Consider the following 19,100-nt stretch of genomic DNA (forward strand, 5'->3'; position numbering starts at 1 on the left):
CCTGCGCAGTGGGTCCGAGCGGGCGGTTGCTGGTTGGTTGTTGTAGTAACGGGGGAAGCCGCCTTCGGCTGCGGCCTTGAGCCCGGCTGGGGAAGGAGAAGGGAGGTAGGCGCAGAGCGCTCGCTGTCCCCGCCTGCCCGCCCCGAGCGATGGGAAGATGAAACAGGTAAAGGCCTGCGCCCGCGCCCTCCTCCCCGGAGAGAGGGGCGCCCCCGAGTCCGGGCGGGCGCCGGCCGCTGCACTTCCCTCTCCTTGTCCGGGAGCAGCTGTTGGCTTCCGGGCGCGCTGGGCTGAATCGCAGCGGCTGCGGCTCCCCGCGTCCTTTCCGTGGGGAGCATCTGAGGACCTCCCTGGGATGGGCTTAGCCATAGGTGGATCTGAGAGCCTGATCCCTGAAGGGAGAGGACGCTCTTCGGGCGAGTGCCCTCAACCTTCCGATCGCCCTGTCTGTTCCTGCCCAGTTCGCAGCCTAGGACAGGTTGGCATCCCTTCGTCGCTTGGAGGTTTAGTTTCTTTTGTATGAGTTTAAGGGACTTCCCAAGATTTTGGGAAATCCTGAGAAATCCTGTCGGGGATACTCGGAAGAAAGCCTTGAGATTGTTCCATACTGCCCATTTCGCTGAACATTTGTAGGGGATCCTTGTAGGAACTGGCTTTCTTCGCCCCCTATTTAGGTTATCACGTATGTTAACACATAGAGAAATAAGGTTTGGAAACACTGAATGGTAATCTTTGAGTAATAGGATTATGGTCATTCAAACATTTTCTTATCTGTTATTTCTAGTCCATCCTCAAACACAATGAAATGTACTTTTTCTTTATTAAAGTATTTTAATTAGAAATAGGCTAATTTTAATTTCTATTTGATATTCGGATCATAGTTTGTGATTTTCAGTAAGGGAGAATAATTTTTGAGAGCTTTTGAAAGGACAGTTTCCCCTGCCCCCTCCAGCTATTTATAACCTTGATTCAACAGAATATATTCATTTTTTGCTTGTATTTATTTCAGTGGAATCATGATCTTATTTTACCTATGCTTGTCATAGAGTCTAAAGAAATATTTGGAAGGATCTTAAAACTTGCGTTTTTCATTTTAGCTCATATCAGGTTTTGCTAGCAAGGAACCGATGTTTTAGACAATCAGCCACGTTATCTCAGATTTTCCTAAAAGTTAAGTAAGCCTATCATTTTGGTGCACATTAGATTTAGTATGTAAAAGAAACACAAGAAACTTAATAGCTGCTCTTCAAATACACAGAGGACAGATAGTATGTTTACAAAAAAAAATCTCGATCATTGTGCCATATGTGAGGCACTGTGAAAAAAGGTAAGCTTCTAGAGGCTGAATCCTGTTTAGATAAATATCTGTTTTAGTTACATAAAAGATCACCATCAATGATGAACAAAATGACAGCTGTGTTACGTTTCAGATCCTTTGTCTCTCTTGCAGGAATCTGTGCCACCCAAATTGTTTGATCCCGTGAATGTGTAAGGAAAGGTCTCTGAGGCCCCCGTCTGCTGACTGCATGACAGACTCTAAAGGAAATGCCAGTCGTGATGGCCCGGGACCTGGAGGAAACAGCATCATCCTCAGAGGATGAGGAGGTGGTAAGCCAGGAGTAAGTAATAGCAAGCCTGCTTTGATCCTTTGCCTTCAGGTTGGAAGTTACTTCTCTTATTTTACTCCTATTTTTTACCCAGTGTCCTTCTTTTGGTGTTATCTGAATCTAGTTTTAGCCTCCATACATGGCTAATTTGGGATCTTTATTTTGGTGTGACCATCAGCTATGTGAATGAGATAAGGCTCTGTTTCTGGGCTCATGAGTGAACATCAGCCCTAGATGGTACAGGTAGTAGCTCTTAATCAAGTCTTGATCAGAGCTCCTTACATAGGAGATTTTGAAATTTTTAGATACCTAAGAAAAGTAGGTCTCCCAACTCTGTGACATTGGTTATTTTCTCCAAAGCCTTTAGGATGATAGAGCGATGATAATAATAAGTTGTTTGAGTAAGTGTGGGACAGGCCATTAGAATTCTGAGGCTGTCTATTGAGACATGGCTTTTTCAAGTTCTTTTAGATAAGAGTCAGGTTTCTTAATTGCTGGATTCTCACAAGAATATAAATGAAGATAGTGCTAAGTGTAGCTGCTATAATTGATGGTAAGGGCTTTAACTGCCATATCCCATTTAACAATAACATCTGAAGATATTATTATTTCCACTTAATTAAGCTCAGCCCCACAGATATCAAAGAACTTCCTTAGGGACGCGTAGAGATTAAGTGATACGTTGAGATTTAGACCTAGATTTCCACGATTTTGCAACTGTTAGATATTTTGCCCCCTTTAATATATTACATGACACAGAGAGCAAAGAGAGAATCTGACTTAAAGATAAGATTAGTTTAAGGTTCTATATAAGTCCACTAGGATTCATGTGCTATGTCATCTGAAAAGTGGGGATAGTATCTGCCAGGCTGAATCAAGTAGAATAATGTGTATAAAATTACCTTTAAATTATAAAGTGCCATACAAGTGTTAAGGCATTATTCTTGCTGGATTTAATATTGATTTTAAAGTATATTTCTTATAATACAGCAGCAGATTATATTGTTTAATTAGAAAAAATTATTGAAGCATTAGTAAAGCTTTGGGGAAAGGCTTTTCATCACTGTCAGGTCAGAAAATAATAGAGATTTGTTATTATTAATGTATTTGGGTCATTCTCATTCAGGATAATTAAATGGATAATTCCCTCTGGGCACTTTGCCTTTTTGTGACTTTTTTTGTGTGCTGCCTCTTAGCTATTTCTCCAAAGTTTTAACTTCTTCTGCAGGCATCCGTCTTTCTGATTCAAGATCTTCTTTTACTTTGTGACTGTCCTTTTTATTAGTGGGCTTATAGGTTGGGCCCAACAAGTATTAGATTGAACTGTATGAAATTCCTATTTAGGTAAGTCCAACAGTCAAAATATTGAGAACTTTAGATGACTCAACATAATTTCATTTTATTTTAGATGACTCAAACTAATTTTAGTTTAGTAGGTACTCAATAAATACTTGCTGCCTGAATGACTAACTTAATGAGTGAATATATGGGGAATTTGTTAATGTATTTAGCAAGATCATTCATTTAGAAGGTAAAACCTAAATTTTATTTTCTAAAGACATCGGCATGAGAACTGTTTTTATTTAGTTTGCATAAACTCCTGGTCCTTGGGTTGTGTCTGATTAACACTTGAGAATACAAAGGCACATCATAGATACCTGGGGACCGCCACTGTGAGCCTTCACCATTTGGTAACTGAATGATTGCTTGAGGGTAGAGGTTTGCCAGATTGTGGTCCTTCCTCATTATACCAGATGAGAAGACTGTAATCACAAGGGATCTAGTGGCAATTTTAGTAACTGCCATAACTTGGAAGTAGTGATAAATATCAATGTTATTTTGAGATGACTGGAACAACTGTCATGTGGTACAAAAAATCTGTCATTTCAGATAGAGTTGAAGGGGCAGGTAATGCTAGTAGTACTGTGGTTTGTTGCCTATATTTGCAATAGAGAAATGCTAAATTTCTAGTAGAAGTTAGTGAAAATACAGGTGTAATCCCAGCCCACCTCACCCCAGTTCAAATTGGTGGACATTTGCTCCTCTTACTTTTAAACTCCTACTGTTGAGTTTTGATTGTTAATGTTCCATCAGCTCATGTCTATGAAACATTTGTTTTATACTTTAGGAATCTTAAAGTCAATCTTGTTCACACTTGGAGGAACATGCTTGTATTTCTAAAGTTTTGTAAGTTTGAAGGTCTTAAATCATCTAGGATGTTGACTTGATCCCAAGATGTCTCTCCATGCACATCTGCTAGATCTGCTCAGATCCCCAGGCTGTATTAAAGTATTCATGGTTTGCAATCCTGGACATTAGAGCTAGAAACTGTCCAGGCATCCTTGTTTTGCATGACATTCTTTGCAATAGGAAATGTAAAGGCGTTCTTTTTCTGTATTTTCCTTGGGGAATCCCAAATTATAAATTTATACATATAAATGTGGAAATGTTCATTTGGTGTATAGGTTTTTTAGTCCTTAAAAAATATCTAATTCTGATTGTAAAAGCTGGCTTTATATCAGTTAAAAAGACCTTCAACAAATGATGGGCTTCCCTCATAGCTCAGTTGGTAAAGAATCCTCCTGCAATGCAGGAGACCTGGATTTGATCCCTGGGTTGGGAAGATCCCCTGGAGAAGGGAAAGGCTATGCACTCCAATATTCTGGCCTGGAGAATTCCATGGACTGTATAGTCCTTGAGTTTGCAAAGACTCGGACATGACTGAGCAACTTTCACTTTCAACAAATGATTATACAGCAAGTGCTACAGTTTGGAGAAATACATCTCTGTGGGCTGCAGGAGCTGGGGAAGGCCCCAGGGAGGTGGTGAGATGAGCTGGGCGATAGAGGGTGGGATTAGGTGAACAGAGAGAGTGGGGAAGGCATTTCCAGCACAGACATTGGGATGAATGAGGCTTAGAGGCTTTGAGTTATGTAGACTGGATCCCAAGAGTGAATAATATCTATTCTTCATGAGATAACTGTTTAAAAACCAAAATGTTCTTAGGTTTCCAGTAAAGTAAACTATAAAACTAGTCTACTTTGGTTACTAATCTAGGTTTTTTGTTCTTTCATGTCTATAAAAGCGTAATTTCTTAATATGTCCTGGTTTCTGGTGTAAATGAATATTTAAAGTCCCAATTTTCAGTTTCCTAATCATTTTCAATCTTTCCCCTTTAGTGCCAACTGGTGGGCACATGCTTTAGTGACAATGCAGCGCCTGCCTTAAGTGTTTTTAGGTTGACCTTACTGAATTAACGATCCATCTGCTACCTGTTTTCTCTTTCCAGAGGTTGTAAGTGAAAAGATTCTCTGTCAGGGATGTGGCTTTCTACAGATAGTATGATTCAGGCCTTGGCTCTTGTCAGCTGTGTGTGCTTATTGTGTTCCTGACTTGTCAAACATTTTTTCCTTTTTTTCAGTAATGCATCATTTGTAGGTGCTAAGGCACATTGGTGCCAGTTTGCAGTTAGAGCTGGATTGACAAGGAACTTTAGTTAGTTTCCAAAGTTTCTATCTAAAGCTTGATAGTTTAACCTGCCTATTTTTCCCTCTATTCTCTGACTTAGATGTATAGTGGGGAAAAAAACCAAAAACCGTTGAAAGGGATCATAGGAATTATCTGGTCCCTTTTACAGGTGTTTAAGATGGTGCCTTGCTTAGTCAGTCGTGTCTGACTCTTCTCGACCTCATGGACTGTAGTCCACCAGATTCCTCCATCCATGGGATTCTCCAGACAAGAATACTGGAGTGGGTTGCCATTTCCTCCTCCAGGGGATCTTCCCAACCCAAGGATCAGACTCAGTTCTCCCATACTGCAGGCGAACTCTTTACCATCTGAGCCACTAGGGATGTCAATTAAGATGGAAAAGAAAGCAAATCACACACACAGACACACACACAAATCCTTCTTGCATCCTATAAACACCTTTTCTCTCAAATGGTCACTGTCACCCAAGTCAAATTGCAGGAACATTAAACATCCACTTTCCATTTCTAGAAAACGAGATGAACTAGGTGTAGTGGTCTCTGCTTTCTTCACTAAATCTCTTGGCAGCTCATCCTAACTGTAAAGGCTGCCTCACTTCTAAGAATGGTGGCCTGGCAGCCTATACATTCAAAGCATGGATCTGTTTAAACCTGTGTTGGGAGAGTCTAACTTGGCCCTGAGGTTTGTGGTATGGCTTTTTTTAAGGGGTGTGGTCATGTGAGTTTTTGAGAGCAGCCTGAATCTTTGAATTAATAATAATAATAATAAAAAATGGATTTTATTCCATATAAGATATTGATTAATTTCAGTTCCTCAGGGGTTCAGTTTAAGATGTTTATGCAAAATATCACTGAAATGGGATTATGGAGATGGAAGGGTGGAAGGAGCACAGACACTTGGGCCAGATGCCTGCTCCCTTGCGTCACCAGCTGTATGACTGAGGAAATTACATAACCTCTAGGAGACACCTTTCCTTCGGTTCAAGCTACTAGCAAGAGGATAGCTCTTAGTGTAATTCCTGACACGTAAGGGGGATCCAGGTCATTTCTTTCCTTCCTACCTCCCTGCGCTAAGGCAGTTGAAGATTTTTCTAATTTGTGAATAAATACACATTTGAGATTGATTTAACAGAGATTTCTGGAAGATAAGAAGAGAAAGTTAGAGGTCCTCTTCTGGAAGAAAATAGTGTTCCATTTAGTATAGACTTGCTTTCAAACATATAGTCTTAATTGGGATACTTGTATTACTTTAGGTTTCCTAGCTCAGACTGTTAGGTTGGGTCCTCAGATTGGCTTAAAAAGGGACTATGGGGTGTAAAAGGGGTATGTCAGTTATTGTGATTATTTTAGTTTTGAGTTAGGATTCTTCTCTGTGCCGGGGACTGAGACATAAATTGTCCTAAATAGTAAAGGGAATGTGTTAACTCATATTTAGGAAAGACTTGATTCTGTACCTGCACGTTTGCTGCTCAGAGTCTCATTTCTCTCATTCTCTGAGTCAGGCTTCTCCTGACTTTCTTCGCTCACAGCTCCAGGCTCTCCTCCCAAGGTCAAACAGTGACAATTGCACTTCGAGGGGAGTGCAGTTCTCTTACACCATCAAGGGGAGGAGGCCATCTCTCTGCAGCTGCTTCAGAAGAGAAGGAAAGTGTCACTCTCCTAGGTGGTCATACATGTTTCCCAACACACTGTCTCCAGCTGCTTCATGTCCTCCTCCCTGAACCAGTAACTATAACTAGGGTGTGGAAAACCTGATTGGCTGAAGTCGATCAAGGCCTGTCCCTGCCCCAGGGATGGAGTTCATCTTGAACAGACCACATGATTGAGAATGGGAGAGAAATGGTTTCCCATAGAACTTTTGGAATGCTTGTTCCAGAAGAAGGGGAAAGTTGCTAAGCAGCTGACCCCATTGATCTGCTTCAATTGTTAATTCAGATTTTGAGCTGTGAATTAATAAAGCCTTCTGTTATGGTTGTAGAGATCATCCATGCATCATGTGGACTGGAGGCTGCAGGAGAATTCCAGTTTTGGTATTTCATGCTGAGGCTATTCTGACAAAGGACAACAATATTCGAGTAATTGGAGGTAGGTATGATTTTCCCCAGAGAGGGCAGGGCTGGTCATGGCCCTGATAACCTCACCTTGGAGAAAGTGATAACCACATTTAGACAGGGAAAGGGCCTTGGTCAGGAGAAGATTCTCATGATATTTTATACTTGAAAGGGTTATTTATGATTCCTTAAATTGTTTTCTGCATGTCAAATTTTTTTCTTTGTTTTTTTGATTTTAGAATTATGTGTACAAGTGTTTATTTATTTTTTTTAGAGATCATTGACATATAGCACTGTAGAAGGTTTAAGGTGTGTGGCATGGTGATTTATTTAAGTTACATATATCGTGAAATGATTATCACAAAAAGTTTAGTAATTGTTTTCTTTAATTATGGTAAAATACACATAACAAAATTACTGTTTTCATCATTTTAGTGGACAACTTAGTGGCATTTGGTACATTCATAGCATTGTGCCGCCATCATCATCTTCTAATTCTAGAACATTTTCATCTAAAAGTAAAGCCTGTATCCACTGAATAGTCATTCCACAACCCCCTCATCCCAGCTCCTGGAAACCACTGATTTTTCTGCCTCCATGCCGTTACCTAATCTGGATATTTCTTATAAAGGGTCTCATACAACATGTAGCCTCTTGTGTATGGTGTCTTACACTTAGCATAATATTTTCAGGGTTCATCCATGTTGTAGCACATATCAGCACTTCATTCTTTTTGTGGCTCAGTAACATTCCGTTGTACAGACATGCCACATTTTGTTTATCCATTCATCAGTTGATGGATAAACATGAAAGTAGAAGTCTCTCAGTTATGTCCAGCTCTTTGCGACCCTGTGGACTCTATGGTTCATGGAATTCTCCAGGCCAGAATACTAGCGTGGGTAACCTTCTTCTCCCGGGGATCTTCCCAACCCAGGGATCTTCCCAACCCAGGGATCAAACCCAGGTCTGCATTGCAAGTGGATTCTTTACCAGCTGAGCCACAAGGGAAGCCCAAATAATATTCCGTTGTACAGATATACCACATTTTGTTTATCCATTCTTCACTTGACGGATAAATGTTTCCACCTTTTGACTCTTGTAAATAGCGCTACTGTGAACATTCATGTACAATCTTTTGTTTGTTTTCAGTTCTCTTGGGTATGTACCTAGGAATGGAGTTACTAGGTTGTGTGGTAATTCTGTGATTAACTTATTAAGGAGCTGCCAAAGGATTTTTCACAGTGACTGTACAATTTTACATTCCCACCAGCAACATTTGAGAGTTGCAGTTTCTCCATGTCATCACTAACATTCATTTTGTTTTTTAGAATATAGCTATACTAATTGGTGTGAAGTAGTATCTTATTGTGGTTATGATTTGCATTTCCCTATTATTGTCATTGAGCATCTTTTCATGTCCCCTTAGGCCATTTACATATGTTCTTTGGAGAAATGTCTATCAAGGTTTTTGCCTATTTTTTGGTTGGGTTGCTTGTCTTTTTGTTGTTTAGTTGTAAGAGTTCTTTACACATTCTGGATACTAGAACCTTGTCAGAAAAATGATTTCCAAATATTTTTTTCCCGTTCTGTAGTTTGTCTTTTCATGCTCTTGATAGTTTTCTTTCGTGGCAAAAGTTTTTCATTTTGATGATGTTTAATTTATCTACTTTTTCTTTTATTGCTTATACTTTTGGTGTCATATCTAAGAAATCATCGCCTAACCCAAAGTCGTGATCCCTATGTTTTCTTCTAAGAGTTTTATAGTTTAAGCTCTTACATTTAGAGCTAAGAAGTCTTTTGATGCATTTTGAGTTAACTTTTTTTACATACTGTGAGATAAGGGTCCAACCTTCATTCTTTTATGTGTGGATAATCCCCCACATGAGTAGTTGAAGAGACTGTTCTTTCCTTCTTGAATAATCTTGGGACTGTTGTTGAAAATCAGTTGATTATTGAACATATGGGTTTATTTCTGGACTCTCAATATTCTGTCATTCTGTATGTTTATCTTTATACCAGTGCCTATTATTTTTATGACTGTATCTTTGAACTAAGTTTTGAAACTGGGAAATGTGAGTCCTCTAAGTTTGTTCTTCTTTTTTAAGATTTTTTTTGTGTGTGATATTCAGGGTCCATTGCAATTCCATATGAATTTGGGACCAGCTTTTTCATTTCTGCAAGAAAGGCTGTTTAGATTTTGGTAGGGAGTACACTGAATCTGTAAATTGCTGTTGCCATCTTACGTTTAAGTCTTCTAGTCCATGAGCCTGGGATGTCTTCCCATTTATTTAGATGTCTTCCCATTTTTTTTAGCAGTGTTTTACAGTTTGCAGTGTGCAAGTCTTATAGCTCCTTGGTTAACATTATTCCTCAGTATTTTATTCTTTCTGATGCTCTTATAAATGGAATTGTTTTCTTAATTTCATTTTTGAGTTGTTCATTGTCAGTGTATAAAATACTACAGATTTTTGTATACTGATCTTATGCTGAACTCATTAGCTTTGATTGTGTGTGTGTGTGTGTGTGTGTGTATTCTTTAGGATTATTTCTGTGTAAGATCATGTGATCAGTAAATGGAGACTTATTAATTCCTCCCTCCTTCCTTCCTTTCCTTACCTGGCTAGAACTTCCAGTACAGTGTTGAATAGAAGTGATGAAAATGGACATCTTTGTCTTATTCCTAATCTTAGGGGGAAAGCTTTCAGTCTTTTACCATTCAGTTTGATGTTAGCTCTAGGCTTTCATAAATGCCTTCTATCATGTTGAGGAAATTCCCTTCTATTCCTTAGTTGAGTGTTTTCATCATACAACACTACTGGATTTTGTCAAATGCCTTTTCTACATCAATCAAGATAATTCTATGTCTTTTTTCCTTCATTTTATGAATGTGGTATGTTATATTGATTGAATTTTGTATATCGAACCAGCCTTGCATTCCTGAGCTAAATCTCACTTGGGCATGGTATATAGTCCTTTTAATATGCTGCTGGATTTGGTTTGCTAGTATTTTATTGAGGATGTTTGCATCTATATTCATAAGGAATATTGTTTTCTGGTTTTCTCTTAATGCCTTTGTCTAGCTTTGGTATCAGGGTAATGCTGGGCTCATAGAATGGGTTCCTTCCTCCTCTTTGAAAGAGTTTGAAAAAGATAGGCTTAAGTGAGCTTTCCTCATTGGTAAAGAGTTCCAGTTGGTAAAGAATCTACATGCAATGAAGGAGACCTGGGTTTGATTCCTGGGTCAGGAAGATCCCCTAGAGAAGGAAATGGCAACCCACTCCATTATTCTTGCCTGGAAAATCCCATGGAGAAAGGAGCCTGGCAGTCTACAGTCCTTTGGGTTGAAAGAGTTGGACACGGCTTAGTGACTAAGTCACCACCACAGTTCTTTAAATGTTTGATAGAATTCACCAGTGAAGCATTTAGTCCTGGGCTTTTCTTTGTTGACAGGTTTTTGATCACTGGTTCAACCTCTACTTGTCTATTCCATTTTTTATTTGAGTCTATTTTGGTAATCTGTGTGTTTCTCTGGGCTTTTTGCACATTTTATTTAGTTTATATAATTTTGTTTGCATATGGTTGTTTTAGTGTTCTTTTATTATCCCTTTTATTTCTGTTATACAGTAGTAATATCCACACCTTCATTTGTGATTTTAGTGATTTGGATCTTTTTTTTTATGTCATTCTAATGAAAAGTTTCTTGGGGCCCCTTTTTTTCGGGGGGTGGGGGTGGGCGAGAATACTGGAGTGGGTTGCCATTCCCTTCTCCAGGAGATCTTCGCAACCCAGGGATTGAACCCAGGTCTCCCGCACTGTAGGCAGACGCTTCACTGTCTGAGTCACCAGGGAAGAGGAAAATAACGAAAGACTAGAGATCTCTTCAAGAAAATCAGAGATACCAAGGGAACATTTCACACAAAGATGGGTTCGATAAAGGACAGAAATGGTATGGACCTAACAGAAGCAGAAGATATTAAGAAGAGGTGGCAAGAACACAAAGAAGAACTCTACAAAAAAGATCTTCATGACCCAGATAATCACGATGGTGTGATCACTCACCTAGAGCCAGACATCCTGGACTGTGAAGTCAAGTGGGCCTTAGAAAGCATCACTACAAACAAAGCTAGTGCAGGTGATGGAATTCCAGTTGAGCTATTTCAAATCCTGAAAGATGATGCTATGAAAGTGCTGCACTCAGTATGCCAGCAAATTTGGAAAACTCAGCAGTGGTCACAGGACTGGAAAAGGTCAGTTTTCATTCCAATCCCTAAGAAAGGCAATCCCAAAGAATGCTCAAACTACCGCACAATTGCACTCATCTCACACACTAGTAAAGTAATGCTCAAAATTCTCCAAACCAGGCTTCAGCAATATGTGAACTGTGAACTTCCAGATGTTCAAACTGGTTTTAGAAAAGGCAGAGGAACCAGAGATCAAATTGCCAACATCCGCTGGATCATCGAAAAGCAAGAGAGTTCCAGAAAATCATCTATTTCTGCTTTATTGACTATGCCAAAGCCTTTGACTGTGTGGATCACAATAAACTGTGGAAAATTCTGAAAAAAATGGGAATACCAGAACACCTGACCAGCCTCTTGAGAAACCTGTATGCAGGTCAGGAAGCAACAGTTAGAACTGGACATGGAACAACAGACTGGTTCCAAATAGGAAAAGGAGTACATCAAGGCTGTATACTGTCACCCTGCTTATTTAACTTATATGCAGAGTACATCATGAGAAACACTGGGCTGGAAGAAGCACAAGCTGGAATCAAGATTGCTGGGAGAAATATCAATAAACTCAGATAAGCAGATGACACCACCCTTATGGCAGAAAGTGAAGAGGAACTAAACAGCCTCTGATCAAAGTGAAAGAGGAGAGTGAAAAAGTTAGCCTAAAGCTTAACATTCAGAAAACTAAGATCATGGCATCTGGTCCCTTCACTTCATGGGAAATTGATGGGGAGACAGTGGAAACAGTGCCAGACTTTATTTTTTGGGCTCCAAAATCACTGCAGATGGTAACTGCAGCCATGAAATTAAAAGACGCTTACTTCTTGGAAGGAAAGTTATGACCAACCTAGATAGCATATTAAAAAGCAGAGACATTACTTTGCCAACAAAGGTCTGTCTAGTCAAGGCTATGGTTTTTCCAGTAGTCATGTATGGATGTGAGAGTTGGACAGTGAAGAAAGCTGAGTGCTGAGAAATTGATGCTTTTGAACTGTGGTGTTGGAGAAGACTCTTGAGAGTCCCTTGGACTGCAAGGAGATCCAACCAGTTCATCCTGAAGGAGATCAGTCCTGAGTGTTCATTGGAAGGACTGATGCTGAAGCTGAAACTCCAATACCTTGGCCACCTGATGTGAAGAGCTGACTCATTTGAAAAGACCCTGATGCTGGGAGGGATTGGGGTCAGGAGGAGAAGGGGTCGACAGAGGATGAGATGGTTGGATGGCATCACCGACTCGATAGACATGGGTTTGAGTAGACTCCAGGAGTTGGTGATGGTCAGGGAGGCCTGGCGTGCTGCGATACATGGGGTCGCAAAGAGTCGGACATGACTGAGCGACTGAACTGAGCTGAATGAAAAGTTTGTCCACTTTGAGAATAATTTTAAAGAGTTAGCCTTTTATTTTGCTAATTTTTGCTATTGTTTTTCTATTCTGGTTGTTTGTTGTTTAGTTGCTAAGTCATGTCTGACTCTTTGCTACCCCATGGAGTGTAACAGGCCAGGCTCCCCTGTCCTTCACTGTCTCCTGGAGTTTGCTCAGATTCATGTTCAACGAATCATTGAGTCAGTGATGCTATTTAACCATCCTATCCTCTGCCACCCCCTTCTCCTTTTGCATTCAATCTTTCCCAACTTCAGGGTGTATCTTTTCCAATCAATCGACTCTATATCAGGCAGCCAAAGTATTGGAGCTTCAGCTTCAGCATCAGTCCTTCCGATGAATGTTCAGGGTTGATTTCTTTTATGATTGACTGATTTGATCTCCTTGTAGTCCGAGAGACTCAAAAGAGCCTTCTCCAGCACCACAATTAGAAAGCATCAGTTCTTTGGCATTCAGCCTTCTTTATGGTCTAACTCCACATCCATACATGACTGCTAGAAAAACCATAGTCTTCATTTCATTTACCTTCACTCATCTTTGATTTTAAGCAGTGCTCTGAATCCTGGCATTAACCTGTAGCTGTCTGCAAAGGTCACGTACCATGCATCTGAACTTTTGTTGTGTGATATAGTGGAAAGCGTCTTTACATGGGTTCTGAGTCAGTACTTCAGATCCCAGCTTTGGCATTTACTAGCTGTGAATCTTGTGCAATCACTTACACTCTCTGAATCCATTGCATTATTAGTAAAATGGAGATAATAGCTACCTTGCAGGCATTGTGAGAATGAGATCACATTTTGTTTAGCACACAGTAGGCACTCAAAATTTGTGCTGCTCACTCTACTTGTTGAACAGGATCTACCCTACTCTGAGATGACTTTAAGGTCTACCCTTGCCCCACAGTAAGCCAGAGTTCAGAGGAGGATTAGCACCTGCTTCTGGGATTTGAATTTTCCTCCCTCCCCAAGGGTCCTGGTGTTCTAATCCCTTCAGTGAGTTGCTAGGTTACCACTGAAAGGCATGTGGTTCATTCATGTTCACAGAAGTTGAAGTCACTGAGGATTTACTAACATTTGCTGAGAATCTCCCTCTAAATATGATTAGAGTCAAAACATCTAAGGTCGGTTAAAAAGAGCAGAAGTAAATAATCCTTCCCTCAAACATGTTTCTTTTTGGTTTGCTTGTCACACAAATGAATCCACATATTCTGTGGCAATAGGCAGACCCTTCTTTTCTAGAATACCTAACATTTATTGGACATTTGCATCCATCAATATAATCATGCCATTATTCAAGCAGTCACAATTTTCTGGAACCTATAAGTTTTTAGATTTTTTTCCAGTGTTTTAAAAAAAGCCACTAAACTTGTTTTGTCAAATATTGTTTTTGAATTTTCTATATATTCCCTATTCCTTGAGGTTTAATAATTTTCTTCACCTTCCTTTATGAAAAGACCAATTTGAATAAGTTTTATTAGTTGCTTCCTGAGATTTCTGGGTTGTTAAACCCTCTTGGTCTGTTGTTTTTTTTCCCCCTCTGTCTTAAAATATAGGTGACATAGATCTGCTCAGATCATAATCCTGGGTTAAATCCCCTTGAGAAGTGTATCTGGGGCATTAGTTATCTTCTGTTGATCTTAGAGTGTGAGATTCCAACCTTGTTTTTTCTGTTATTAAATGTTTCATTGAATTCGCTGTTAATATTTTTCATACAATAAGATTTCATATGCTTTATTTGTGAAATATTCCAGGAATATGTTTTTACTCACCATATCCATGTTTTTTTCAAATTACATGCTTTGAATATTTAAGTGGAATTGCATGTTAGAGGCAACAGATATTTTCACTTTAAAGTAATCTTTTCCTGGAATGAAGCATTTTGAAGTATCTTATGTTTTGTCTCTGAATGTGTCAGTTTCATCAGTTTGCATTTGTATAGACTAGCACTGTCCAGCAGAAATATGGTGTGATTCTTCAGGAGCTTTATTTAAACAAAAAAAAAAGCAGAAATAGGTGGAATTAACTTTAATAATATATTTTATTTAATCCAAAATATCATTTTCACATTTGCTCAGTATAAAAAAATTGTGACGATATTTTACATCCAGTGTGTATTTTGCACTTTTAGTACATCTCCATTCCGTGCAAAGTTTTCATTGGAAGCATTTGGTCTGTGTTTAGATTTCATAAATGTTATTGTTGAAATTATAGCAAATTCCTATGCTCAGGTTGTTCCAAACGAGTTTTCCAACTTGTACTGAGACCAAATTGAGTATGAGTTTTAAAATTAAAAATTAATTAAAGTTAAATAAGATGAAAAATTCCATTTCTTTGTCATACTAGTCACCCCTGGGTGCTCAAGTTACATGTGGCTAGTGACTGCCATAGTCAATAGTGCAGGTAGGGACCTAGTTTTCTGACGGTGAGGCAAAAATACACTGTATTGCCATTGAAAGGGTTATTCTTGAATTCTAAAGTAATTTTAAAAAATGTTAGTTTTATCTTCCTTCTAGTTCCACAAAGTGCACGTCACTACTCTCTAGGTGCTTCTGTGCTGGCAGTTAGATTATAGGTTTGTCTTTGCTCTGCTAGTTAGTTCTGGAACTTCTCAGGGATCCTAGTACTTCAGATTGTCTTTTGGGATTCATGTGAGTGGTTGACGAGACAGTTCTGCAGTCTCATAGTAGACCTGATGCCATGTGTGTTAGAGTCTTAGGTGTTGGATGTTTGGCAGTTTGCTAGCCTGCCTCTTGTTTTTATATGGAAGAGAACATGGCTGAGGCCGTTCTGTTTTGAGCAGTTGGTCAGATTCAGTTTAGAGCTGCAGTTCTCCGTTGGACACTTTCTGGGCAGAGGGAGTCCAGGATTACCGGGTATTGCTTTTTTATTATTTTTGGCTGCTCGAGCCTTCCCTCGTTGTGGTGAGTGGGGGCTGCTATCTAGTCGTCCTCACTGTGGTGGCTTCTCTTGTTGCAGAGCACGGGCTCTAGGGGGTGGGCTTCAGTAGCTGTGGCTCCTGGGTTTAGTTGTTCTGTGGCCTGTGGGATCTTCCTGGACTGGGGGTCGAACTGATGTCACCTGCATTGCAAGGCAGACTCTTAACCACTGGGCCACCAAGGAAGCCCCAGATACTTCAGAAGAAGCCCGAGTGTATAATTGACTATGTATCCTATGTATCAGTATATATATTTATAGCTATTTTGCAGTGTGTTTTGGTTTTTTTGTTTTACTGCACAAAATTTTTTCCTATGTATCAGCAAACTTTTTTCTTTTTCCTTTTTTGGCTGCATCTTGTGGTTTGTGGGATCTTAGTTTCCCAACCTGGGATTGAACACAGCGGTGAGAGTGTGAGGTTCTAGCCACTGGACTGTCAGGAAGTTCCCTTATCAGCAAGCTTTCTTATTCTAAAAGCTCTACATGTATTAACTGATTCAATGCTTTTAGCTACCCTGTGAGATATGTCCCTTTGTTATCAACCTCATTTTATAGGTGAGGAAATTGAGCATAGTGAAATTAAATAACTTATTTAAGATGACAGACAGGAAGTAGCAGAGCCAGAGTTTGAACCTTGGCAGTTTGACTCGAGAGATACTATTTTTCCGTACACCTTGCTGATCGTCTTCCCTGTGGCCTGGGGCAGGCACCGCAGAGCAGGCAGAGTCGGGTGCAGTCCTGGTCCCCAGGAGTTGATGTGTGCCTAGTCACTCTGTCGTGTCCAACTCTTGCGACCCAATGGACTGTAGCCCGCCAGGCTCCTTTGTCCATGGGGATTTTCCAGGCCAGAATATTCGAGGGGGTAGCCGTTCCCTTCTCCAGGGAATCTTCCCATTTTCCCAACCCAGGGATGGAACCCAGGTCTCCCACATTGCAGGTGATTCTTTACCATCTGAACCACTGGGGAAGCCCAAGAATACTGCAGTGGGTAGCCTATCCCTTCTCCAGGGGATCTTCCCGATCCAGGAATCGAACCAGGGTCTCCTGCATTGCAGGCAGATTCTGAGGCTTGGGCTTTTTACATGTAAAACTGGGGATGTCCGTGATCAGTTACTATAATGAAAAAGACCTGGTTTTCTTTGATTTTTCTGAACATTTTATTAAAAAAATAAAATCTCCCATGTTATGAGCATAGTACAATGAATTCATGTATACTATTTCCCTAGTTTCACAATTATTATTATTATTAACATTTTCTCATGTTTGCTTCTCCCTCTCTTTTTATCTCTGAACCATTTGAGAATTAGTTCAAGTACATGAATTCAAGTACATATTCAAGTACTGAATAAGGTATTTACCTTATTCAGCATGTTTATCCTCAGAACAGGGGATCCTCTCTATAACCACAGTACATTGATAACCCTCAGGAAATCTGCCATTGCTGAAACCCTCTTATCTAATATATAGTCGCTGCCCAGATTTCCTTATTGTTCCAATTTTGTCCTTTATCTTGGTCCCCCCGCAATTGAGTATCCAATCAGAGGTTGCATTTAGTTGTCATATTTCTTTAGTCTCCTTTATTATCTACATTCATTTAGTGGATTTTTTTTTTTTTGTCTTTCATGGCATGGACATTTTTAAAGATTCCAGACTAGTTGCTTTGTGAATGTCCTTAAGTTTGGGCTTGTCAGATTGATTTCACTTATTTAGATTCAGGTTAAAAAAGTTGAAAGAAATTTTCAGGACTATCACTTAATGAAGTCATGTGTCACTCACTGTATCACATTAGGAAGCATATAGCATCATTTTATTGCATTATTAGTGATGACAAGTTAAATCATTTGGTCAGATAGTATTTACCAGATGGCTTCATTCTAAAGGTACTCTTGTCTCTTGTTATAAGCATTATCTGTAGTGATGTTTTGAGATATCTGAATAACCTATTCTCCAGTAGCCTCTCAGTCATTGGTATTCACGGATTTTTGTCTGAGTCACTTACTATTATAGTTTTTGTAAAATAGTGATTTTATATGTCAGTTAGTCCTTCTACATTTATTAGCTGTCTTTTCTGTAAAGAAGAGCTTTCCCTTCTATGTAGACAGAATGATAATCTTCCAAAGATGTCTATTTCCTAATCCCCAGAACCTGTGAAAATGTTACCTGACTTAGCAAAGGGGAATTGAGGTCATAGACGGAATTAAAGTTGCTAATCAGCTAACCCTTAAGATAAGGAGATTCTTCAAGTGGGCCCAATGTAATTACAAGATAGGTGTGGAATATATTGCTTTGTCAGAAAGAGGACAGTCACAAGGAGACAGAGGAAGCGTCACACTGATGCAGTGTGAGAAGGACTAGGCCTGCCATTGCTGGCTCTGAAGACAGGAGAAAAGGACAGCCAGCTAGAGAATGGGGGCAGTCTCCAGAAGCTGGAAGAGGAAAGGAAATGGATCCTACCCAGAGCCAATAGAAAGGAATGCAGTCCTGCCAATGCCTTGATGAGGCTTGTATTGGATTTCCGCCCTAGAAAACTAGCATAGCTTTCTCACCTTCTTATCAGTGTGGATCCATGGGTGGTTTTCTTTTTTATAAGTGAGTTTAAAATCTGTTTCTATCAGCATTCATTTTTATATTCAAATTGCCTCAAATTTGGCTTTGGGGAGCCCCTTTAGACCCTCTGGCATGTTCTCAGTCCTTGTGACCGTCTTCTTTCTTGGCATAGCAGTATATTCCATATCTTACCTTGTGCTTTGCTTCCCCAACTTGAAATCAGGACACAAACTCCAAAAAAACTTTTAAAATTTATTGTGATCATTATATCTTCAAAAACTGAATATGTGCCCTGGATTAAGCTATGTCACAATCTTAATGACTATACAAAATTGAGCAAAACAGTATGAGTAAATTAAAACTTCAGTAAGTAATAAACATAAAAGTAGAAAAAATAGAAATCCATTTCTTAATATATGAATTGTGCATTTACAAAATTAGTTGGATCGTTTATCCATAGTTGAATATTACTTATTGCTGGAATGAAACAGTTCAGCGAATTCCTCTTCGTATTGATTGTTTTTCTAGAGGTAAGCTCTAGGAAACTTTAGAACACACACTCTTGAGCATTGCCCTGTGCTATTTCTGGTCTTATACTTCCCACTGCTTTTCTTATGACAATATTGTAAAGACAACATAATAGTGATTGGCCATTAGGGAAACTCCGTATCTGGGCTTTACAAGTTTGCTGCGGGAGTGAGAAGTATGGAGCGTCTGCTTGACACTGTTCCTGCCAGGGCTGGGCAAGCGGCAGCAGGGATTTATGAATGTCTTCACATAAAATTATAAAAATAAATGCTTATCTTTGATTCTCGAGGCTGAATTTTGTTCCAGAGCCTGTTCATACGTTTCTGTATTATA

At 39.5% G+C, this 19,100-nt stretch overlaps 1 protein-coding gene across 11 annotated transcripts in view; it reads left to right on the plus strand.

The window, feature by feature from the left end:
• Positions 1 to 19,100, plus strand: part of TTLL5 (tubulin tyrosine ligase like 5) — a 404,612-nt gene that overhangs the window by 95,880 nt on the left and 289,632 nt on the right. For 9 of the 11 annotated variants that reach the window (XM_065940162.1, XM_065940173.1, XM_065940165.1 and 6 more), the window contains exons 1-3: positions 28 to 166; positions 1,451 to 1,619; positions 7,074 to 7,180. In XM_065940162.1, the coding sequence (XP_065796234.1) occupies positions 1,546 to 1,619; positions 7,074 to 7,180 (181 nt within the window). In that variant the 5' untranslated portion in view covers positions 28 to 166; positions 1,451 to 1,545. Of the gene's footprint in view, positions 1 to 27; positions 167 to 371; positions 479 to 1,450; positions 1,620 to 7,073; positions 7,181 to 19,100 lie in introns of those variants that run through there. The other 2 variants (XM_065940164.1, XM_065940163.1) reach the window with 2 other exon arrangements.

The sequence above is a fragment of the Muntiacus reevesi genome, chromosome 7 (genome assembly GCF_963930625.1).
Source record: "Muntiacus reevesi chromosome 7, mMunRee1.1, whole genome shotgun sequence".
NCBI lineage: Eukaryota > Metazoa > Chordata > Mammalia > Artiodactyla > Cervidae > Muntiacus > Muntiacus reevesi.